The sequence below is a fragment of the Wyeomyia smithii genome, chromosome 3 (assembly GCF_029784165.1).
Source record: "Wyeomyia smithii strain HCP4-BCI-WySm-NY-G18 chromosome 3, ASM2978416v1, whole genome shotgun sequence".
In the NCBI taxonomy this organism is placed as follows: Eukaryota; Metazoa; Arthropoda; class Insecta; order Diptera; family Culicidae; genus Wyeomyia; species Wyeomyia smithii.
In genome coordinates, this window is record NC_073696.1 from 62,502,605 (window position 1) to 62,528,394 (window position 25,790).

Consider the following 25,790-nt stretch of genomic DNA (forward strand, 5'->3'; position numbering starts at 1 on the left):
TTCTGGCTTTCTGCTATCAAGTTTCGTTTTTTCCATATAACGATTCCCCACCCTAACAGATATAGTTTTACGAGTGCTCTTTTCCTTCGACGATGAAAACCAAATAACGACAGAGATATTTAGGGATATTGAAATCAAAGGCTAGGTTCCGTAACATTTACTTGTAAAATTGATGAGATTACTAGTGAAAAAGCATGGTAAAATTTCACTGAAATTCGACTTCTAACTACTGTAGGATGACTACTTAAAACATAACAACGATGTAAACTGACGAAAAGTGATAAATCCTATTTTAAAAGTTGTCAGTAAATCAATCATGGACCACCAAACGTGTAATAGAATGGCATCGCAGTTATAACAATTTTTCATTTTTCTACGGAGTTTGATACAATCTCACGTGACCGTTTGTGTTATAAATTGGTTTTCGTTTCAATTTACGTAATTCAATAATTTATTGCGCTAATCCGCTAGTAATCAACAAAATGATCAAACCAGGAGTTGAAAAGATTATCGTTAACATTAGTTATACCTCATGGGTTTGTACTTAGACCCGGGTTGTTACTACTCTGCATTAGTTTTTTTTTTTTGCTGAAAATGCTCAACCTTTTAATCTATAACTGAGATTGTCAATCTCTGGGCTCATATGGTACTAAACGAAGATATTAATGGGTTGCTGGCATTTTACGAAGTAATTATTTTAAAATAAAATTAATCCGATTTAAAAGTAACCGTGTATAGCTTTTCTTTAAACGTTTATTTGACACGGTACGAAGCATAACGTGTATGGCTTTAATACTCGTGAGAAAATGAGTTAACAAATGCTGCGAGTATCATTTGAAAATAATTCAAGTAAACTCAAGACCGTTATAAACTACTGCTACTGAGCTTTATTGTAATCTGCTAATTACTACCGAGCTTTATAGTAATTTAAGTAAAATATATTTAATATTTTTAATTAAGAAATCCATTCATGTTTCATTGTTTCTGAAAAAAAACATTTTTGTAATTTAATTGCTCATTTTCATTGGATAATTTTAATTTATTTTATTTCAAGAAAAGACTTACTCAAAGTATTCGTGAAGATCACTATCAACTGTCATCTCTTTTGATAGACACAACAACCGCTTGTTGAATCATCAACCGACAAATTAGTTATTTAAGGTTTTCCCACATTTATATGCCACCCATTGACATCTGTTCAGCTGGTTTAGCCGCATAACGTGGTTACGTGCTGCTAGCTAGCACTAGGTGGAAATGCATTGACAACCCATTCATTGCTTACGCTGCGATAACGATAAAGGTCTGTGCATCGCGTGATAATAGTCATTTCTGCAACTGTTTCCCTCCATCGGATAGTTCCTAAGGCTGTGTTAAAGGTTATTGCGCCCTCTTTTGTTTCTTACGGCATATTTTTTTATAAGCCCAATCGTCTATATCATTGTCTGACGGCTACCTGAGAGGCCATTGGCCGTCCTGCGTACGTCATCAGCCGCATAGGTCGCCTTCGTTTAGTTTCTCGCGGCATGCTTGTTGACGCATTCATTATTCATTCAGCAATAACAATAACAAATGAATAACAATGAGTTACGTGACTATATAGACGTCCTGTGTAAAAGTTCAGATAATAGCATCGCAGGTTGGTTGGGTTATCTAATAATTAAATTTGTTCTATCTATTGACGCGTTAGGTGTAACACCAAACTAGTAATCCAACTTGTTATCCGTTAATTGGACATCACTAAAAGTGTTTTTTCTTCTTGTTTCTTGCTTACAGGGAAAAAGCCAAATCTTAAGACATTTCAAGATGTGCAATCACTCATACAGCAAGGTAAGAAACGTGAAACCAAACTAGTGCTAAGGGAAAATTCGTGGCCCACCAACTCGCCGACCCGGTCGCAGCTATGGCCAGCGCTCTGCAGCCAGCACCATGTTGGCAAGACCATGCTGGACGGATTCTACTGGGACATGGTGAATCAAGTAAGTTTTCTGTGACGTTGATTAGTAATGAAGTTGATACTCGCCTGTTGTCTATTGTACTGACTGTTTAGAGCACATCAATGAAGATGACATCATCGTTCTACTTTCTATCACCCAAGGCGCAGTAGTTTAGTAGAATAGTGCATTTCGAGTGCTCTCAATTAATCGATAGATAGACTCACAAGCAGACTATTTCGTAAGTGATTGTCATGAGCTACCGTTAATTAAATCGTTTTTTTTCACTTTCAAGGTCTTCGGAACGACGGAACTGCCGGAGAAACCGATTATGCTGCCACCCTTCGTCGACTCAACCCACTGCCTGCCCTACCACTTGACACGAAAGGGCCGTGCAGTGGCGGATCGAGTGGTCAGCGTACTTGGCTATGCTTGTCCGGATATCACCTACAGTCCCACGCTGTATCCTATTACGGCGATCCTGTTACATTTTATGTCCGGTGAGTACAAATTTCAGCAATTTTTGTCACATCGGGTAGTGAAAGGGTTAGATTTGCCTCGGAACCCGAGTACACATTTGAAGACGGCGCACAATTGTTTGTGATTGCAATTTACGCGTTGGCGCTATAAAAATTGTGGAATCCACTGGTCGTCTCACATGTTTGATTAATCCAATTATAGGTTCCTGCTGTGGAAAGTAAACAACTCACAGGAACTCGGTGGTGTGTTTTCTACCTAACTTAAGTTTCTCTCCGTCAGACAATGGAGGATTCAGAAATATTCAGCACGAACCGGCAGAGGTCGCACAATGAGCTGTAGAAATTATAAGCAATGACAGCCTGTGATGTGCCAATTTAGGTGTGCATGTATGGCGGCTGCCGGTTCAGGCTTGCATGCTATATAATTATCATTAATCTTAGTTTAAATATTTATTAAGCGGTTTTCACGGCCGTGCCACTGTTCTGCTGTGACATTTTAGTTCTCGAAAACAATTTTAATAAATACGAGCGACAGAGGAAATTGCTTTTGTGATGCTAATTAATAATTTGCTCGTTCTAGAGATATTTTGGCGGTCGCTCACGATCCTTTCATCATTGTGCTGTTTCGGTGGAAAGAACGCTTGAATTGTTACGTACTTTCAATAGTTTTGTCAGCAAACTGTTGAATCTCCACGGTTCCACAATCAAAATATCACGATGAAATATTTTTATTTCTTTGTCATTTTGAGAAACCTACGTTAGGTCATTTTTGTTGTCACAACGGATCAAAACTGCATGAAATACTCATGATGATCTTGCTTTAATAACATTCTAGAAACTTACCAGTAACCCGGATGTGGCTCTAGGTAATATTTTCCTAAAAATCATCATTCCCGTCAATCCTATCACAAAATTATTAAAATTAATTGCTATCTCAAGACTAACTCTCTGCCGTAGAGACAAATTGGATCAAACCAATCCAATTAAGATAAATGACGACCTGCTACCTAGCAAGAGTATATGTACTGCGAATTATTTTGATGCTGCTGAAATAAGCGTTAGCTTCGCTCCATGATTTATTTCACTTCTCAGCACGTGCTGACGAAACCGGTCGGAGCAAATTCCACTCCACATCAGTGTGTCCGACATATAGTTTGTCGACTTCAACCTCCATGGCAATTTTCATCCTGGCCTCCTCTGGAGGACATGCTGATAAGCGTGAGCTTTTCGCAATATTATTAAACATTCGATACTGCACTGCGGTGGGGATAGGAAACTAGCAATCAGTAACATTGCAGATACGGACTGTCTGTTTGTACTGCCAATAAACAACCGGGCGTTAATAACAATATTCGCTCGATGCATGTGACAGATCGGCGCGGGTCTGAACAGGGCAGCGTAGCTTATCTAATCAACCGCTTACAATCTAACCTAAGTTTTTGTCGATAATCCATCGTCAACAAACCGAGATCGCGTCGTGCATCCCACGAGTGGCAAACTGAAAACGAGGGTATATTTTCCATTACCCGTGTGAATTGCACATGCTGGTCTACTAATCCGCCGCAAACCAGAACCAGTGTTTTGTTCATTAACTACTACTACTACTATTACTGTTGTTGCTGCTAAAACCAGACTGGTTTGTGCACTATCCGCAACACTGGCGCATGGGGTGCCGTCGTGCGAGGGAAAAGTACCACCCGCTGTTGAATATACCAATAGAACTAATCTTGATTGTCTTAACAGTGACATAACCGCAGGAGCCCATATAGTTTTTCGGTGTAATCCGACCTTTCTTTTGTTTTAGTCTGCGTCAATTATGTCAAACGTATGTAATCAATTATTTTTATGCCTGGATATGTTGTTTTAAGAAAAAAAAAAACATATGTTGTCTTGAATATCATGTTTCGTGCCATTCTGCCAAACCTGACGTAATTCCTTGTTTGTTTATTAGCGGAATCTCGATTTGCTAACAGCGGCAATATAGCTTATGCGACACGAACTCTGTAAACAACGTGGGTGGTTGCGAATCATAAAATAGAGTGGTTTGAGCGTTGTTCTCACGTCATGCTACCTTTGCTGTAATTGCGTTTGAGAGGCAATTTTATTGAAGCTACCTATTTCCAAACAGTATTCAAGTATTTTTTGCTGTCTTCTGCGATAAAATTATCGTTTGTCTGTAATTGTTTTTATTGAAGTTGTTCGTAGTGTCAACACCAAGAACAAATTGCTATGCCTAGGGGTAACTAAGAACCTACATGACAGTACGTTATTATCTTCCCAACGACACGGCAAAAATAATCGAATTTTAATGTGTTTTTAGATCTTGTTCAAAGCAAATTTTGTTTGCTCCCCTTTGTACTAAAGCGCTGTTTGAAATATCCACATTTTTTCCTGTGTGTACTCATCACTGCGATTAGTGTCATTTGATCTATTGTGATACTGCCCAGATGTTTTCTGTTTTTCGCACTTCATATTATGGGCAGTATCACTATTGAAGTAAGTGATACGCTTATCATTTATATCCGTGCTTGTTTGTGAGTTTTTTCCTTTAGTTTTAAGCTTACTGCTCTACTATACTGAGTCTCTTTCTATCCTACTGATATCGTCCAGTTGCAATTTCCTGAAGAGAACTATCATACGTTACTCAGACCATTTTTTTTACAAGAGGGACTGATTTTCGTAAGGAGAAGAGTCAACGGGGTTACTGTAGAATTCAGCTTGAAGAAAGGTCTTGAATGTGGTGGGGACCCTAAGAATAAACCCACATTAAAGTCCTTTGAAAACCAAATGGCCTGATTCTACTAAAATTCGAACCCAAGATCACCCGCTTCTCAAAGCGGGCTCTGTAACCCAGCGGCTACGAAGCTTCCTAACATCCCCATGGCAGAACCCAAATATTTCTTCTGGGGTGGTTTCGATAAAAATGGGAATTTCAAGAACATTGAAGAAAGAGACAAGCTGAGAGAGCGTACCAAAATCAGAGGGATATGAGTGCGGGAAAATATTGAAAAGAGAGAATAGGATAGAATAAAGAAGAAGATGAAATGTTTTCCTGCTATCATTTGTGATATCGCTTACCGTGCAACGCTCATGCTATTCAAATAAATCGTTGCGTAGTTCAGTCCAATGCCAATGGAAATCGACTCTTCGTATTTCGTTGAGCGATAGGATCAACCCTTTCCCGCTCATGGTGACTCTAGAGCACCATATTTTTACCATATTTTTACCATATTTTACCAAAAATAAATTTTACGTAGATCTATTGTCTATTGAGTGTAACAATACACCAAATTAGCATTTTTCATTCTAATTCGCTTGTCCCATAAATTTGAATATGGTTCCCTTAGAGCACCACTGGGCATACAGAAGACAAAAATTTACAACGCATGCTGGCTAAAAATATCCGTTACGATGAAATATCATATTGGCCAGCATTTAGAGATGCGCAGAGATGTTTCTAACGCAATCATCGTGATCACTTTACACTCTTTTGGTGTTCGAAGTGTAATGTTCGTCTTTGCATAATGAAAGCGAGATTTTTTTTCTTCATTTTCCATCATAAAAAATCAATCAAATGGTCGTAAACGTAGTCTTTTTTTTTTCGAAAACTACATTGTTTCTCTTTTATTTTTATTAATTTTTAAATAACTGCTTTCAATAGTTAAATTTTGCCAAAAAAAAAATTTTATCGTGTATTAAAAATAAGTCCCTTGTATGCTCATAGGTGCTCTGGAGCACCATGTCAAATTTAACTTTTTACTTCAAAATATAACATTTCCCAGTAATTTAAATAAGTCTACGAAGTATTTTTCCCAAATTAACCCGTTAAGTATTTTTAAATCATGAAAAACCTCGTGAGCGGGAGAGGGTTAAAACATTTTTATTTTCTCCATACCCACAGACAGAAAGACCTTCGGTTGCATAGTCTGAAATATTATATTTTTCCAACATTTCTTCACCGTAGTAAAGTGCTGATAATAGACACCTTGTTTCCCGCAAAACAAAGAATGAAGGCCACATGACAGCGAAATGAGTAGACAGCGAAAAAGTAGCGATAAATTATTCCTTTCTTCTTCTCAGGGATGAACATTGGAAAAGAGAATTGTTTTTCTCCGGTTTTCCAGTATGTTTGGCTTAAGTAAAATGAACAACAGACTTCCGGATGTCCGTTATTTTTTTCCGGTTTTTTGGGAGAGCCGCGGAGCTCTCTGTGCTTCGCAAAAGGGGCCGCGGAGCTTTTGTGTTTAGTGAAAAGGGCCGCAGAGCTAAAAAGATTGGGAACCACTGGTCTAAAATATTTACTTAACTTATGCAATCAGACCGCTGAAAGTCGTGCCTGGAAGCGGTCAAACGACCCAAATCCGTCCCTGTCTGTGTCAACAAAACTGCTGAGGATGACCAAAAACCAACAAAAATGTAGATCGGAAAATACGGAAAGACTTCTCACAAAAAAATAAAAATGTACATACACACGAAACAAGCGAGCATAACGTTCTCATTTATGTTTTGTCTATTTTGTCACGACTTAAGTTGTTTTTTTTTTCATACAGGGCACATAAGACGGAGCGTTATTTCTCTTCAAAGAATCGTTAAGAAGATTATCTTTCGTTGCGAAAACAACTGCTTTCACACTGTTGAGCAAAGCGACGCACTTGCAAAGAGCAGCGAATCGTGTGTATAGCTTGCAAAAACACCGCAGTGGAATCTGAAATATTTCTCCAAATAGATAATGAGCTGGTATGAGCTTTCTCACACGAAAGAACATCAAGAACAATAACTTCACAAAATAGCTTTGCAGTGCTTTTTTCTTAAGCATATATCAAAAGAAGAGAGCATCTAGATAGTATGTAGACTATGTTGTTTGCTTTGCATCTCGAAACTGAAAAACATTCAGCCACTCGTCACACTTGTTTGCTCTTTGAATGCTATTAAATTTATTTCAGAAGTGCACACCGCGGTGTACTTGTGTGTATTCTCACTAGAGTGATTCACTACTTTTGTTTCGCTCTGCTGTGCTGTAAGTAGAAAGTGTATTAATTTCTCTGCGAGCGGCAGAAGTACAGCTGCACAGCACAAAGCAGGATAAGAAGGTTTGGTGCAAAAAATTACTGCACGCAGCGCTTATGCGGAACAAGAAGTGAGCGGTAAATATTTACTCTCCTTTTTCCACAAAATGAGGAAAATAGTCAGTTTGACTGGGAGAGTAATGAATTTTACCCTATAGGAAATATGTAAAATTGTCCTAATTTTGATCATTTAAAACATCAAATGTAAGCACGGGTAAGCAGAGTTCCTAATATTGTCCTGGAGAGCGCTTCTTGTGTCCTTCAAGAATCTATGTTAAAAGTTGGCGGAAAATTTGCGAGCTACGTTACGAGAGAATTTTGTTTTATTTGAAAAAAAACGTAAAAGGAATCTACTCTCAGTACCAATTTTTGTATTTCAATTTATTTTCTTCAATTCTAGAACAACGCTTTCAAATGTAATCGAATTCAGGACATAAAAAGACGTACGCAAGTGTTCGTGTTACTGCTTTTTATCGAGTTGATTCTCGAAATTCTCGAAAAATGGATTCCTTCATTATGATTGTATATCCAAGAACAAAAATCCAATTGAAAACTTGACCGTTTATTTATTTGACAACTCATGGAAAAATTGCGGTACTGATTAACATAGTTCTTAACATTGAAAATTTTTCTTTCATGATAAAATTTAATAAATTAATTGGGCTTGAAAAATGATTTTTTTACCTCAAAGATTTTACGACTATTTTTGATAAAAATCGGCTGGTTTCGTGTTTTAAATCTAGTTATATTATTGATAATTACACGACTGCGATATTCCAATATTAAATTGATCGAAGTTTGAAAATTCAATGCATCTTCTTGTTATATTATAATATCAATAACAAAAAAAATCTGAGCAACTCTACTGGTTGCTTGATACAATCGAATTTATTTTTGGAAATAGCTAAACCCTCATTAAGTATAAATTTTATTATTTCAAACAAGAAATGTCCAAAATATTTTGAAAGCCTTTTCAACGTGGGACTACGTTTTTATTTTCTTTACTGGGGTACATTCTGTAAAATTTTAAATGAAACTGGCAAATGTTCCGTCATATTTCAAACGATAACAACAACATAACCAGATGATGGACCATAACCAATATGTTGTTGGGTAGATAGAGTGTTGGACAATTTTTAATAACGCTAGTTATTATTATTATTTCATTGCTCAGCGATAACTGCAGCATCAGTGCCAACTTCAGCATCAGTGCCGATTCCTGAAAAATCATCCATATCTAGTTCCTCATCTTAAAACTATTCGCAATCCAAATCGTGTTAACGTTTTGTCACGATTTCTGCAGAAATGGGAGGGACTAAAAAATGAATGAAATTGCGCTTCCAATCATAGACAAACATGCACGGTATAATAGAACTAACAAACATTGTGCCTTTTCAACTTAAAAAAATATGTCATTTATTTTATCTCAAAATCTGAGGCAAAAAAGTGATCTTAGAAGTATGACTGAATAATGCAAGTATCAAATCAAATTTTAAGTTGAACTCTGTGGTACGGCTAGTGTCTTTCTTATTTATTTATTCATTTATTTTTTTAAGTTGAAATATGATGTATGAAATTATTGGCTGACAAAGTGGAATAATCGGACTGGACTTAAAATATCTTGAAGAACAATTTCAAGTATGTCTTTATTAAACGTTTGTTTGATTTGAACTAACTGATTTTTAACTCTATGCTATATGTAGCGATTACTTCGATTTGCATTGCTTGCTGCGTTGTACACTGCAACACTCCTCCTCAACGCTGCTGCTATTGTAAGCCACACTGCTGTCGAAGTACTTCCAAACGTACTCGTGATAGTGGTTTTGTCAGAAGATCTGCTGCCATCTGCTCCGTGGGACAGTATTTGTATTCAACAACACCCTTATTCTGCAAATCTTTGGCAAAATGGAATTTCGTCGAAATGTGTTTTGTACGGTTACTGAACTTGTCGGATTCCAGCATCTTCAATCAACTCTAGTTATCTTCGAACAACACAACTTCGGTTTTCTCTCCCAGATCATGTAACAGTCTCTGCAGCCAAACTGCCTCTTGGGATGCTTCTGAAAGCGCTACAAATTCTGCTTCTGCTGTAGACAATGAAACGCAAGATTGTTTCCGGCAAGCCCATGAAATAGTGCCGCCGCTGTACTTGAAGATATATCCGCTGTTAGATTTTTGATCGCTACGACATTCTGCAAGGGCAGAAGAGTCACCTCTGCTGCTGTCACCTCGCTACGACATTCTGTCAGGGCAGAAGAGTCACCTCTGCTGATCAGTCTAAGCTTCAGACCACTAGTCCCCTTCAGGTAGCGAACCATTCTTTTCAGCTCGTTCCAGTCTCTTTGGGTCGGGCAACTTACCTTACGACTAAGGATGGAAATTGCCGCTGCGATATCTGGTCTGCTGTTGACTGCAATGTACAACAATTGACCAACCACCTTTTGATATTGTTGATTGCTAGGTAACAAGAGCTCATCTTCTTCTGCCTTGCCATATCCAGGATCAATTGGCACGGTTGAAACTTTTGCATCCTGTAGACCGACAGAACGTACAACATCATCAATGTACTTCCGCTGACTGATGAAGAAATCTCCACAATTATCTCGCTCGACTTCAATGCCCAAGTAAAACTTGATATCCCCAAGACTACTGATTTGGAAATTCTTAGCAAGTGTTTGCTCTAATGCACTGATCAAACGTTCATCCTTACTGGCCACAATTAAATCGTCTACGTATACCAAAACATAGCACCACCTGCCATGAGCTTGTTTAGTATACAGGCACGGATCTGCCTCACTTCGCTTGAAACCGTCTGCCTTTAACACCTCGTGAAGTCGTTGATTCCATGAACGAGCCGCTTGTTTAAGCCCATACAGGCTTTTCTTTAAACGGCATACCTTGCCTTCCACGCCGTTCACGCCATACCCGCGAGGTAGTTTCATAAATATCTCCTCCTCAAGGTTGTCGTAGAGAAACGCTGTTTTTATGTCGAATTGCTTGACGCTCATCATTTTCTTTGCTGCAACAGACATCATCGTGCGAAACGTGGTATGACGAACGACTGTCGCAAAAACTTCATCGTAGTCCGTCCCATAACGTTGGTTAAACCCCTGGGCTACCAGTCTGGCCTTGTATCGAACTACATTACCGTTTTCGTCGCGTTTTCGTTTAAACACCCACTTGCATCCGATAGCTCGTTTACCCGCAGGAAGATCAACCAAATCCCTGGTCTCGTTCTCTTCAATTGATGCTAGCTCTTCCGTCATTGCGCGACGCCACTCGTTGCTGTCTGGACTGTGTAACGCTTGCTGCAATGTTTCGGCTCCTCCTGAACCAAAGTTTCTGCCGCACACGCGTAACGGTTTTGAAAAATACCAAAATTTGACCTTGTTGACCTGCGAGGTAAATTAATATGCACCTCTTCGGCATCGGACTGCGCCTCATTCGCTGCTCCCTCAGGATCGTCCCAGACATCATCGTCATCAGAATCCGTTGACTCTTTCTCATTTATTGAATCCACTTGCTGGAAACTGATAGATGGAATAACCAAATTTTCTGTCACTGGCCCTGGCTCAGGATCGCAAGTCGCTAAAGATTTCACATCACGGCTAATTGTCACTTTTCCTGTTGATTCGTCCACCAGGCGGTATGCCTTCGATGCTTCACTGTAACCAACGAACCTCAGCTTGACTGCTTTGCTATCCAGCTTTCCTCTCTTCGTGTTTGGCACATGACAATATGCGTTTACGCCAAATCGCTGAATGTGTCCGAGATTGGGCTTTTTCCCGAACCATCGCTCATATGGTGTGCTAGTGATCGATCGTGACGGCAATCGGTTTTGCATGTTGTTTGCCGTCATCACCGCTTCTCCCCAAAAACGCTTGTCCAGATTTCCATCGATGAGCATACACCTTGCCATTTCGACTAAGTATCTGTTTTTCCTTTCAGCTACCCCGTTTTGCTGTGGGGTGTACGGTGCCGTCAACTGTCCAACAGTACCGTTTTGCTTCAAGAAAGCCTTGAATTTCTTACCGCTGTACTCGCCACCGCGGGCTGATCGCAGAATTTTGGGTTTCTTTCCAAACTGCGTATTGACCAGTTCAACGTACTCTTTGAATGTCTGGAGCGCTTCTGATTTCTCACGTAAGAGGTATACCACCGTGTACTTGCTGTGATCGTCGATAAACGTTATAAAGTATCGCCTGCCGCCCATAGTTTTTGTACGCATTGGCCCACAAATGTCCGTGTGCACTAAATCCATTACCGATGATGTCACACTTCCGGATGCCTTTGGAAATGGTGCCCTATGCATTTTTCCTTCAATGCATACTACACACGTATCGGTGCAACTGCATCTCTTCACCTTCACACCATCAGCTACCGTTTGCAATTTCAACACGGCCTCGCAGTCTCTATGACCCAGCCGCCTGTGCCAAACATGAACGCAGTCATCACTCGTCGTTGTCATGGATACTCGCTCTGATGTTTGACGCATCACAAACAAATTTCCAACGTCTCCGCCGTTGCACAAACCTTTTCACCTCTCATGATTTTCGCTCCGCTGGCATCGAATATTACAACGAATCCTTTTTGCAGGAGTCTTTTCACAGAAAGCAAATTGGACTTCATTTCCGGAACGAACAAGGCACATTCTATCGGCACATCACGCTCTCGACCAGTACCATCGATGACATTGATCCGTCCAGCACCGTGGCCCTTTGAACGAATTTTCATTCCATTAGCGACCCAAACGTCTTCTGTAACTGTATCATCCAGATCTATGAAGAAATCCCGGTAATTTGCAATATGACAAGTCGCACCGGAATCTAATATCCACAGTTTTTCCGTTTGATTGCCGCAACCAGTAAGGAACGAGTAGTGATCTTCGTTGCGCTGCGACACGTTGTTGGCTTTATGCTGCTTGGTTACCACTTTTGGTTGCTTAGTCCCAGCTTTCGGCTGCTTGGTTACGCTAACACTTTCCTTCGTAGCTCTCCATACTCGGAATTTTTCACAATTTGCTTTCTGGTGCCCCAACTTTTTGCAGAAGAAACACCGATCCTTTTCGGTTTTCGAATCAGCATACAGCACGGCCTCAGAGTCGTCTTCGTCGCCATTGCGCTGTTTCTTTTTATGCCATATATCGATAAGCTTACCCTTTACCATGTCGAGAGTCAAATCTGCTTCCGGACGGGCTTCGAGAGCGGTTACCAACGTCTCGTACTCCTCCGGTAGACTGCTAAACAAAATAGCAACCAACCACTCGTCGTCAAGGATTTTTTCCGGTTGCAGATTGTTAAGCTTCTCAAACAACTCCGCCAGCTTCGAAACGTGTGCTTCCATGTCACCGTGTTTTTCCAGGCGTAGACTGCAGATTTTTCGCATCACGGATACCTTCGTCGTCAACGTCCTCTTCACATGAAAGTTTTCAAGAGCTTTCCACGCCTCAGCTGCCGATTTGGCCTTCCTTATGTGGATTAACTGGTTGTCTTCCACGGCCAATCCTCTTGATGCCAGCGCTTGCTCGTCCTTCAACTTCCATACTTCCGTGACCGGTTCTGGCTTCGTGCCCGCTACAGCAATCCAATTGCCCTCTTTAGTCAGCAACAGTTTCATTCTGAAACTCCAATTATCGTAGTTGGAACCATTGAGCTTCGGAAACGACACCAGTTTTTCTGCCATCTTGACTTCCAAACTTCTGAATTTTCTTCACCAGTTCCGACTACGGTCGCAAAAGCCCATAACCTATTGGCTGACAAAGTGGAATAATCGGACTGGACTTAAAATATCTTGAAGAACAATTTAAAGTATGTCTTTATTCAACGGTTGTTTGATTTGAACTAACTGATTTTTAACTCTATGCTATATGTAGCGATTACTTCGATTTGCATTGCTTGCTGCGTTGTACACTGCAACAGAAATATGATTGTCACAAAATGTCATAATTATCGAAACCTCCTCTACCCCCCTGAAATGTGTGACATCATTAATGAATGGTTCCTTGTCGATGTTATTCCCCACAAGCAAAAGAACGCGTATCGCACCGTATCGTCTTCTGTATAACACCCGCCCAAGAATCTAATAAAAACTGTTGCCTTGAAAGAAAATACTGATAAAGGCAACAGTACCGTACAGTACAGGTAGAGCAGAGCGCCGCTGGTCTATCCATTGCTGCGTTTAACGATTTTTATTCGTGTGCAAACAAGAAAAAACTGCAATGCTGCTGCTGATGGTGATTAACAGTTTATTTCCTGAATATGGTTACCATAAAAACCACAGATTACTCAACAAGGTATTGAACATTTTTGCAACGGTTAAAAGTTATAAATAATTTTTATTTTATTTATTTTTTCTTCGATGTTCATTGAATAATCGTAGTCGGCATAACATCACAAACGTAAATTCCTGAAAGTACAAATTTATAGAAGAATAGAAGCCGGTGAATCTTATTAAAATATAACTTCGTTGTAAATGTTAATTGCTGCTATTTTTACTGGAACTTGTTGATAATTTTATTTCCCTATTAGTAAGCATATGTAACGCTTTCGAAATTCGTTTCAACAAAAGAAAAACACTTCAGGCACAATATTGCCTACTGTAAACAAAATTCTTTCGAGTGTTGTTAAATATATTTAAAAAAAAGGGGTTTTAAGGGAATGTTGAGAATAAAAATACGTATGTCACTGAACAAACGGATTGATTCTGTCTGCATATTCCGTAACCATTGTAGCTAAAAATCCCTTTAATTACAGTGACAAGTTCCACGTCATCATTTCATACAACCCCTAGGGCCGTATACCTAGTAGTATTTTTCGTTATTTTAAGGGGTGCATGTTTGGTTAAATAATTCAATCATAAACAGCATCTTATGTTTTAAAGCTAGTCTTTCCATAAATTTGGCATGACTGTATCGTCAATTACTATTGCGGAATGAATGTTTTGTTGATGAGTCTATATCTTACAATTTGTGTTTGGATATATGCAGACTAGTATAAGATTGCTTTCGAATCTGTGAGAGGTCTAAAAATAAAATGATGTTATGAAAATTTATGTAATGTATAAAAATTTCATATATCATAAGAATAAATTCCAATGTTCAAATAATTTCTTGAACAAAATATGATTTGTGACGTAGAATGTAGTATGAGAGAGCGAATAGATACAACAACTTTCAGCGACTCTCTTTTGCAACGAATCTGGTTCTTAACCCTGAAGATATTATCACCAACAGCTTTGAGTATCATGCAGTTTGTAGAAAGCAATTTTCATTTGATAATTATATAAACTTTTCCCATTTTTTTATTCAACGGTGGAAGTAAACAGGTATCCTTCCTAACGCAGCCATAGATAACGTTTATATTTGAGTCGCTTTAGGCACTCGTCATAATTTAGCTCAGACTATATACACCCAAATGTCCACAACGTTTCTGGTGCGCACTTCTTCACTTGAAAGCCATTGCTAAAATGAAGGCGTGAAGCGTTGCCGTGGTTTAATGTACAATCCTGCTATGGCAATAGCCTAACTCTTTTCTTGAACAAAACCTTCAATTGGCTTATGACATTGATGAGAAAATGTTTAATCGCCTACCTATTTTTTATGTAATCTTGAGTACTGATCGACATGATTAGTGATAGAAAACCGACAACCTATTACAATTTCAGTGGCACGCTTACGGCAGGTGTTACTAGTTTTAGTGCAGCAATTTGGTAATCTGGACACGGATGACCTCTTTCAATAACAACCAATCGAGCAATAGCGATAATGACCGACGTAAATCATCAAGGTGCTCTGAAGGGCCAATCACAGATTCATCATCACACATAACTGAACACTTCCAAGCGGGGCGATGAATCGTTCGGAGAGGCTGCCAAAATATTCTTGATTTGAAGCTCTAAGCCATCCTTTACCGTTGGCAACGTTTTATTAAATTTATTTTACGTCCGCACCCTCGAGCAGGCAGGAGAATATGTGATATAAATTGTCTCCTTCAAAATTCAGTATATTTAGCGCAAAAGATGGACACGAAATAACCTTGCAGTAGATCAACTTGCCGCACCATTTAGACAGATGCCTGTCGTTTGGAGCGTAAATTCTGCTGAGATTGGCTCGAATCCATGGAAACGCACGGTAGATTATTGCTTCGCTTGCATGAAAACATTCCACTTGAACGTAATCGACGACGGAAGCAGACTGACTGACAGTATCACCACATTGACCTCGCTCGATCAGAATCCCAACCTTTCGCGGTGGTGATCAACAACAAGTATCACAAAATTGTAGGTCATAAATTTTGCAAAAAAACATCAAATAGATGATTTCTAAATTGGGTCGTAAAACGAAATGCTTAGAATTTACTGCTACATATTACACTGTATACTGTATACACTGTATTATGAGTTTCAAAAATCCAATCTGTTTCAGCTCGAGCAAGACACGTTAGAGTGAAGGTTGGCAACTGCCAAAAATCAGGCGATCAACCTTCATTTTATGTCAGCAAAATCAGTGATCGGTGGGCAAGTTCACACACCCTTACATGCAAAGACAAAACGCACAAATTCAACAGTCCAATCCTACTTATCATCGGCTGTCTATGGTGAATGGCTCGACAGGAATACAGCAGCGAGATGCTGGCGCTGCTTTATCAGGCTTGTCCAAATGGAAGAGTAAATAAAAACAACGAAACGATGAACTGCTAATAGACCGTATTTATGTAGAAATAAGCAGAATAGGGTCAAAGTAAAATTGATGTTGCTAGTTCTGGAGCAATTCTAATAACGAGGCAGAGATTTATTGTTGGTGTCACATAATGGCTAATTGCAGTTTTATATGATAGCTTGATAAGTGATCTCTGCGAAGGTTTATTTCAGGATGCATAGAATAGCACTACACGTTTTTTTGATTTTTTTCATATGCATAAAAATGTCTGAAAGTTGGATGCAGTTGACCTGGCAGTTAAATTTTCATGCTACGTGATTACCGACAAAACAGTTGTTTTTTTTTTTTTTTTTGTTCGGACGCTCATTTCAAGATGGCTTGACAAAGTATTTTTTTTAATTCTTTTAGCACCAATATTTAGTGGTTAATTTGTGGTTTCGAAATCCAATTTGTGGTAATTTGTGGTTGAGTAATTTCTGAGAAATTTTCAGAAAACTGAGTCAAGCCATCTCTGAAAATGATTTCGCTTCAAATGAATCGGACAACGATGATATATACATCAATCGAAAGCTCTTAATTTGTGGTTCACGAAAATGTAGTTTTTGTAGGCATAGTTCATATTAAAATAAGTAAAAAACTATTATTTAAATTTTTGAATATTGTTTACCTCTTGTTGTCTACACCGACCGTACGCGGCGTTGGATGAGCATAGTACTGGCACCTGCCGATGTTAGTGCTAGTGGGTTATCTAGAACATATCGACAGTCGTTCATATACACTAAGGTCGTTTTTTACGCGGGGGATGCGTTCCAAATTTGTATGGGTTCGCGTAAAAAACGACTTTTTTGAGTTGCAAATATAACAAAGAAAACCGTCCTAGAACGTTAAAACCTCGTTTGAATATGATAGTCGCCAATCTAGAGACCAAAATTCAGTATTTTAAATTTTGAGTATTTACACCAAAAATTGTGATTTTTTTTAAAAACTGATATATGATCACTCGTGGCCTAAAACGGAAAACGTGATTGAAATGAGGTCGATATCTTGTACCGTTTTTGAGTAATGGAGGAAAGCAACCCGCGTAAAAAGCGACCTTACTGTATACGACATACAGTTGTCGCTGCCGTTGAAAGCTTTTTTGTTTTATTATTCAGGGGGTAGTTGTAGTAGCATATTCCTGAGACGAGAAAATATCGAATTTTAATTCTAGTCAGGACTCACACCTTTGGGCATTTGCCATGCGTTTCAACCGTTCCCTACAGTTCTGAAGCAGGTATTAGACGAAGCAAATATTTGCTATTTTTCAATACAGATTTTATTTTGTGCAAATAAAAATCGTACCAAAAATAGCAAATATTTGCGTCGTCTAATACCTGCTTAAGGCCCATTCCCGATCTTCAGGCATCATTCCGGTTTCTAAAATACCCAACAGTCGAATACAGTTGCGTAGTTGGTTACCAAAATATTATTATATTTATCGAAACAAAAAATTGTTCTTTATTATTATCAGGCTGTAATTTATTCCAAGAGTTAAAACGTATGTGCTAATAGATTTTAACATATGATAGATTTTGTATGAGAAAGACCAGATCACACCCCTAGGTGTATTAATTTAGGTTTTTTTTTCAAACAATCGGTAAACGGCAAAACTACATTTCCGGAAATGATTTGACCGAAGATCGAGAAAATCACGCTCGCATGTCTACGTAAAACTTCACTTATTTTGAGGAAATTTACGTTAAACACACGGAGGCTTGTCAACTACAAATATCTGCTAATTGATCAACATTTGCATTTCGCAGCAAATCTGCACATATAGTATCCCTGCTGTTTACATACTGTTTTACCTAGAAATACTTAGAGGAAGAGATTCGCGGTGAAAAAAATCGCCAATTCGGCAACTGGGTTTCATATGTCAGAGGTGCCAGATCTCTTCTCAAAGCGCAATGTTGACTAACATTCGACTTGTATAATCGGTGGTGACGGTGAAAGTCCTTAAGAATAGTGAAGTGCTTCGCAAAAACTGTAAAGGTGATATATTTTATGCTTATGTTTAATTTTATACACCTTCACTTATTTTGTTACCTGTACACAAGGTTTGTTGAACTCCGGGTAAAAATCACTCATTCATTGGCAATAGAACAAAAAATCGTATAGAAATGAACACGTTCTTTTTTGTACCTGATTGCAATACCTCTCAATGTGGTGTTACCTTTCTTGTTCGTTTGGCTCCAATTTTGACGGTTCGTTTGGCTCACCGCATATCTCACCCTCTGAGTATCTCTAGTTTCACCATACTCATCGCTACACAAAAGCTTTCTGAAAAAATCATCTTGATGGTCTACCAGCGCCGCGTACGGTCGATGTTGACAACAAGAGGTAAACAATGTTCAAAAATTTAAATAATAGTTTTTTACTTATTTTAATATGAACTATGCCTACAAAAACTACATTTTCGTGAACCACAAATTAAGAGCTTTCGATTGATGTATATATCATCGTTGTCCGATTCATTTGAAGCGAAATCATTTTCAGAGATGGCTTGACTCAGTTTTCTGGGTGCCATAAGATGCTGAGTTTAACGTTCTTGGCTTACGATTTTGTTTTTTTCTTGTTGCCATATAAATATTGACTTACACACCGTTTCTATCGTCTGTGGTCTTATGCCAGACAAAAAAAAAATTATACTCGTGTTCGGATTGGGGAGCCCACTCTGCGTGGGTGCAGCAAAAACTGTTTTCGTCGAGTCGTGATTCCTGTTCAGGATTTATTAATATCGATGCGTTAGGTCGACGCTTGATTCAGGAAATCGAAGTGAATCTGAGACCGTCGAAGCTAAAACAGGCTTTCTGAGCAAGCTTATTGAAGTGGTTTGCACGAAAGAGCTTGAAAATATTTTATCCATAATAATAGCGATCGATATCAGACCAGGTAGAGCAGTTTGCTCGAAATGGATTCTTCTTTGAGTCGTTTCTTGTGTTTTGATAATCAAAGATATACAAATTACACAGAGTAACATTCTTTTTTGTCTGGCATCTTTCGTAATTTTTCGGTATTTAAAGAATTAATTCTTTAATCGATGGATCAGTTCTCAAAGAATATAATCCACTGATTAGGAAGAGTTATCGTCTGCCTAGAAACGTTATAACCCTAGATTATAATAAGATAGACCATCTTTCAGTATTAAAAAGATAACATGTGCAAATGTAAGCTGTCCAGATTTTGGGTAAATATCAGACGTAACAGAGAACAATTGGTATTTTTCATATATTCGTTATCAGAACTAAATTTTACAAACTATCTAGCGTTCAGGCTTCGAAACGGTCACGGTGAAACCACTTTTCACTGCGATAATCGTCTTCTTTTTCCTCTGCCAAGGCTCGCTATCTCAATACATTCTTGAACAAACATGTCAAACGAGTACCGTCACCATGACGTTTTTTTCCTCAAACATATTTTGTCTTTTTTTTCTAGAAATGAGAATTACGCACGTTGAGAGCGATTATTTTAGAAATTATTTATACCATTGATCTTGTAGGGGTACTGGGGGTAAGCCCGGCCCCCTAAGGAAAATGATTCTTTAGTTAGACTTGATGGCAAATATTGTTATATTTCTTTCACAGAATCAGTGCCCAGATTGTTTTCTACAAGATATGAAGGCTTTTAGTACCTTTAAACTGTTATTTTACGAGGAATAGAGAAGTTTTGAAACTAAGATAAAAACGACGTTTTGTAACCAGTGCGGGTGAAACCGGCACCCCTTGGGGGTAACACCGGCACCTAAGTTTGTTCATGAATTTACTCGAATAAACTGAACCAATTTTAATTCGGAAACCGCCAAATGAGAGATCTTACATTTCTGTATGTTACTGTTGAATTTGGTTGTTGTCGGTTAGCTGGTTCTGGGGAGATTGCCGAAACAAGTTCCGGTCAACATTATGTATAAACAATGAAAGAATTTAATACTAGGCAAATGGCATATGGCACTTTAAATCATATTAATAACTAGTTTCATCGAAGCCAGGATCACATTGACCACACCGGAGCATATTCCAAATACCACCGAGAAAGCGGTCAGTTTTGTGACATGATTCAGTACATTTGACACCTCTATTAACCCTTGGAATCATTCATAAATCACAGAAGAGCTTGAGTGCATGGTTCTAAGTAGATTTATTGATTTATTTAGCAGCGAGGCATCGGTAATATCTGAAAAGTATGTGTCAGTAACACACAACTAGCCTCGAACCATGTCGGGCTTACCCCACTCACTGGGTGACGGTGTTACCCCACCAGCACACATTTTTTTAAAAAGAGTATTTTCACTGGATTATCGTTCCAATTTACCTCAGATCGAATTCCTGTGACCGGCAATAAATTGTAGAGCAACGAAAAATTATTTTAGTCTTTTCAAATTATTAAAAGAGCAAGATCGCGCCAAATCACCGATGGTCGAATATCGACCATTTTTGATTTGAATGAAACCTTGCACACGTATTTGGCTTAGCAAACTGAGCATTTTCCACAGATGGAGCGATTTTTCACACCCATGAGTTACATTCTAAAAGGGCGTATGCCTTTTGGCATAGGTTTTATTCGAAGCATTGTAGCCCAGAAACCGTTGGTTGTATAGAAAAACTGTCTGAGAATGAGTTGTAGGGAATTAAAAATGCACCATAAAAAAATATACAGTGTACAAAAAAAATTTTTTTTGACCAAAAAAAATTAAAAACAAACATTTAATTTCAATTTAAAAAAAAGAGTTGAATTTTTTTTTTAGTTTTTTTTTAAAGAAACTTGACGTTAATACGCAACTTTTAAAAAAAAGTCCAGGATGGAGAAATGAAAAATAATTTTTTTATGGTAGATTCATTTTTTTATTAAAATTCTAATTTAAACATTTTTCAAAATATTTGTTTTCTGATGATCTTAAAAGATGCAGAGAGTCATTTTGAATCAAAAAGCTCTTGGTAGTAAACATTCTAAAGGCATCGGTTTTCGAGTTATTTTAAATTTAAGCTCAATAAATTATTAATATTTCGGAAAATACACGTATTTTTTAATTTGTCCATGGTTCTCCAGCAAAAACCATACGTTCATTGGAATGCTTCATCAAAAATATACAATTCATCAATCAAAGAAATAGTTATCGGTTTCCGTTATACTCTACTAAATTTTTTGGAAATATATATTGAAATTCAGTCCGCAAATATATATTTCGACTGTGACGTACAGTCTTCCTCAGTGCTTATGTGGACTGGTCACATAAGCACTGAGGAAGACTGTACGTCACAGTCGAAATATATATTTGCGGACTGAATTTCAATACTTATTCACAAAAAATTTAGTAGAGTATAACGGAAACCGATAACTATTTCTTTGATTGATCTCAATCACTCTGCTAAGACGCTCGTTATAGATTTTCTAGATACAATTCATTCTTTGACAACAAAACGATTGGGCGAACGGTTCTCAAGGAAAGAGTTAAATGTTCTAAGTGATATAAATATATATAAGAAACAAATATTTATTTTCGAGTTTTATTATCTTAGGAACATATTTTTTTATGACATAGATACTTGACAGAACGTAAAGTACGCATCCAATAACTACTTGGTCACCTATAATATCTGTTTTCGTATATAAATACGATTGCACTACTCCAAATGTGTTAGTAACAGTTTGCATTTTGTGAAGATGAATAAAGTGAAAATGGAATCAAGCTTACGCAAATTAAACGAAAACGTTATTGCAAAATTAAAAATATTGAACAGTCAAACTCATTTTGATATGTCTTTATCAATTTGTGATTCGTGTAGTTATTGGAATGATAGTCAAGTCACCATTCATTCCTTCGTTGTTTACTATTCAGAATCTGGAACACTTAAGAATATCAGCTTCATCATAAAATCGGAAGTACTCCATCATGATACTGTTACGGTTCAGGTGTTCATTGCCAAATTAATGAGTTTTTTGAAACCAACAATAGAGTTGAAAAAGCGATATTAATGTCTGATGGAGCTGCCTCACAATATAAAAATAGAAAAAACTTTGCAACAAAATATAACGTCGATGCAGAGTGGCACTTTTTGCGACTTCTCATGGTAAAGGCCCATGCGATGCAATTGGTGGCATATTAAAACGAATGGTAGGAAATGCAAGTTTAGCTAAAGAACATGAACATCCCATTACAAGCGCAAAAGGATTGTATGATTGTAATAAAAATTCATCAAAAATGTCATTTAGTTGAGTATCATATGAAGAATATGAACAAGGAGTAACAGAATGGAGCAATATTTTCAAAAAATCTATAATGATAGCTGTCACACAAAAGTATTACTCTTTTGTTCCGACTTCAGAAAATAAGATACAAACGAAGCTGTTTTCAAAAGATGACGAATCATTTACTTATGATGTATATAAAATATAAGGTGAAACTAGTTCTGTAAAGTATCTATGTCATAAAAAAATATGTTCTCAAGATAATAAAACTCGAAAATAAATATTTGTTTCTTATATATATTTATATCACTTAGAACATTTAACTCTTTTCTTGAGAACCGTTCGCCCAATCGTTTTGTTGTCAAAGAATGAATTGTATATTTTTGATCAAGCATTCCAATGAACGTATGGTTTTTGCTGGAGAACCATGGACAAATTAAAAAATACGTGTATTTTCCGAAATATTAATAATTTATTGAGCTTAAATTTAAAATAACTCGAAAACCGATGCCTTTAGAATGTTTCTTACCAAGAGCTTTTTGATTTAAAATGACTCTCTGCATCTTTTAAGATCATCAGAAAACAAATATTTTGAAAAATGTTTAAAGTAGAATTTTAATAAAAAAATGAATCTACCATAAAAAAATTATTTTTCATTTCTCCATCCTGGACTTTTTTTTAAAAGTTGCGTATTAACATCAAGTTTCTTTAAAAAAAACTAAAAAAAAAATTCAACTCTTTTTTTTTAAATTGAAATTTAATGTTTATTTTTATTTTTTTTTGGTCAAAAAAAAATTTTTTTGTACAGTGTATATTTTTTTAAGGTGCATTTTTAATTCCCTACAACTCATTCTCAGACAGTTTTTCTATACAACCAACGGTTTCTGGGCTACAATGCTTCGAATAAAACCTATGCCAAAAGGCATACGCCCTTTTATAATGTAACTCATGGGTGTAAAAAATCTCTCCACTTGTGAAAAATGCTCAGTTTGCTAAGCCAAATACGTGTGCAAAGTTTCATTCAAATCAAAAATGGTCGATTAAATTTTCGCGTATTTTCCTTTTCTTTGTTTGAGAGGCGACGGTTGTTTTACATTAACAAGCGAACGCCTACTGTGACGCACGCTAAGGAAGCGAGATCAAATATAAATGCTGACCATTTCGAAGCCTGCTAGCGTTATAAGGATTCGAAGTGCTTAGTCTCGGCCTTCATTTCTACTTCAAAAAGCAAACGAATGATATAATTAAGGTGAAACCTCATTGAATCCACGAATGGCGAATTTTCTAAAACACAAGACTCGGAAATACTTATTGCGTTTCCTAAGAAAATGCTATTTCATGTTTGCTTCACCACAGCAAACATAAAATACCATTTTCACAGGAAACGTATTAACTATTTCCGAGTCTTGTGCTTTTGAAAATTCGAAGTGGTGACTCGAAGTCGGCCATTTGTGATTCAATGAGGTTTCACCTTAAGGCAAATACAGATCTTTCAACTTTTGGGGCATGTTTTGCTCACGAATTTACCAGCTATACTTCTACGCGCATGTACTTCGTACCCACCTTCTCATGGTTCGAATTTCTTCTTGAAAAAGTAATTTTGCATAAGTTGACTAAGCTGTCGACCTTCAAAATCAATTTCATGGTTAAATTACAGTATTCGGTACATTAGAAAACTAAAACTATAACCGTTAAGTCAAAATAATATTAATTATAAGCTTTAAAAGTTTCATTTTACCACTTCGCTTTCAATTTGTCCTATTTTGAACCCAAAAAGTAGTACTACGTCAAAAATACTGCGGTGAAAACAAACGGACCCACCTGAACTCCCTGCGGACCATCGGACATATTAGAAAACTGATTGATAGATTTATTCGTATAATAATTTGATTGAAGTTTCAAAAAAGACGGCAGCACCGATTTTATAACCCGATGTGGGCGGAAATTGACGAGTTGATTATATACTCCTGCAAATTATCAGTACTCAATCCGTGTGGGTAGGCGTCAGTCTAACAATCGTGTGTATTCTCCTAAATTGATGCAAATTGCACTTTGTCATTTTTCTTCCCCTCACGTCAACGGGCGGCAGTTTACACGAATAATATACCTTATATTGCTGGCTGCAATTGCCGAACAAAATAGCACTGGCAGTGATTGTGTGTGTTGTGCATTACCCACTAGATATTTTTATTTTTATTTTTCATTCGATGATACAAGCATACCTAAATATAGAATGTGCTGTGCCTTGCTTTGCTTTGCGTTGTTGTTCGTGTTCCTGCTAATGGCAGCGGCGATGAAAAGTGCGTTCTCATATGGTCAATTTGCGAAAGTGTGAGACGGCTAAAACTGAAAGCCAATTTAAACGAAGGAATCTCCAATCAACCAGAAGGGGGTGACTGTGGTCGTTTTTTATCTTCCTCGTTTTAAATTACCTGCACGTGAATGTATTTGACTGTCGGCTCAGTTTTACGGGTGTGTAATTTTCTCGACATTTGCTTAATTGCAAAACCCTTTTAACAATCTAACCGAAACTAACAAAGTAGTTGGTGCTCATGGGCCCCACTCACGCGTCAGGACGATAAATTCACGGCTTGTTGAGAGCGGTGTAAACGGTTCATATCGTGGCAACAAGAAATTAGTCCGATTGTGGTCGCAACGCGTGCTGCTATCGTTCTGATGACGAGTGAACTACGTATTTGCCAATAGAGACACACCCGTCGTGTTGAACTACAGATGTGTAGTTTGTAAACAACATGAGCCGCTTGACAAGTGTTGGACACACCTGCCTGCGAGTCGATAGCCGGACGATTGGCGCGTGATTCACGTTGTTTTTAGTTGCCGGTATGCAAATTTGTGCGTTTCAGTTCCAATCCAGCCTGTTTTGCATATTGAAACGCTGTACAGCGCCGCCTTCGTAGAATGTTTGATACGAGTAAGCCACCCTGTGTCGCATCCGGTCCTCTGTCGTACGTGCGCGTGTCTTTGGCGTCGTATTCCACAACCATACAGTGTAAAGCAATTGGAATATTGCACCGATATGAAGATTACGAAAATTGGATTCCACTAGATTGTTGAATCGCAGAGTCGTATCGCTGTTTTAGCCTGTAGAGTACGATAATTGTAAGAATTGATACACACGGCGTAACGGAATGGCCTCTATACCTGTGTGTCAAATCTGCCTCTTGTTAGCATTTTGATCCACGATTTTATTTTTGATTGATCTTAACTTTTTTTTTTCAATCAAAATGCTGAATGTCTACGCTTCGAAATCGTCACATATATCTCATGAAGAACTAAAATCAAATAAAACAACTAAAATATTTCGTAATATTGATCAGCAACATCGGTTGAAAAATACACTAAGGTCTCTTTTTACGCGGTTTTTTACGCGAATTTCGGAATTTACGCGTTTTTTTACGCGGATTCCGGAATTTAC

The 25,790-nt window shown here is 37.8% G+C and overlaps 1 protein-coding gene across 5 annotated transcripts in view; it reads left to right on the forward strand.

Annotated features, from left to right (window-relative positions):
* The window catches only part of LOC129727115 (GTPase-activating protein skywalker), a 121,441-nt gene that overhangs the window by 80,275 nt on the left and 15,376 nt on the right, over positions 1-25,790 (forward strand). For all 5 annotated transcript variants that reach the window (XM_055684588.1, XM_055684586.1, XM_055684590.1 and 2 more), the window contains 2 exons: positions 1,774-1,976; positions 2,227-2,431. In XM_055684588.1, coding sequence (XP_055540563.1) covers positions 1,774-1,976; positions 2,227-2,431 — 408 coding nt within the window. The remainder of the gene's footprint in view (positions 1-1,773; positions 1,977-2,226; positions 2,432-25,790) is intronic.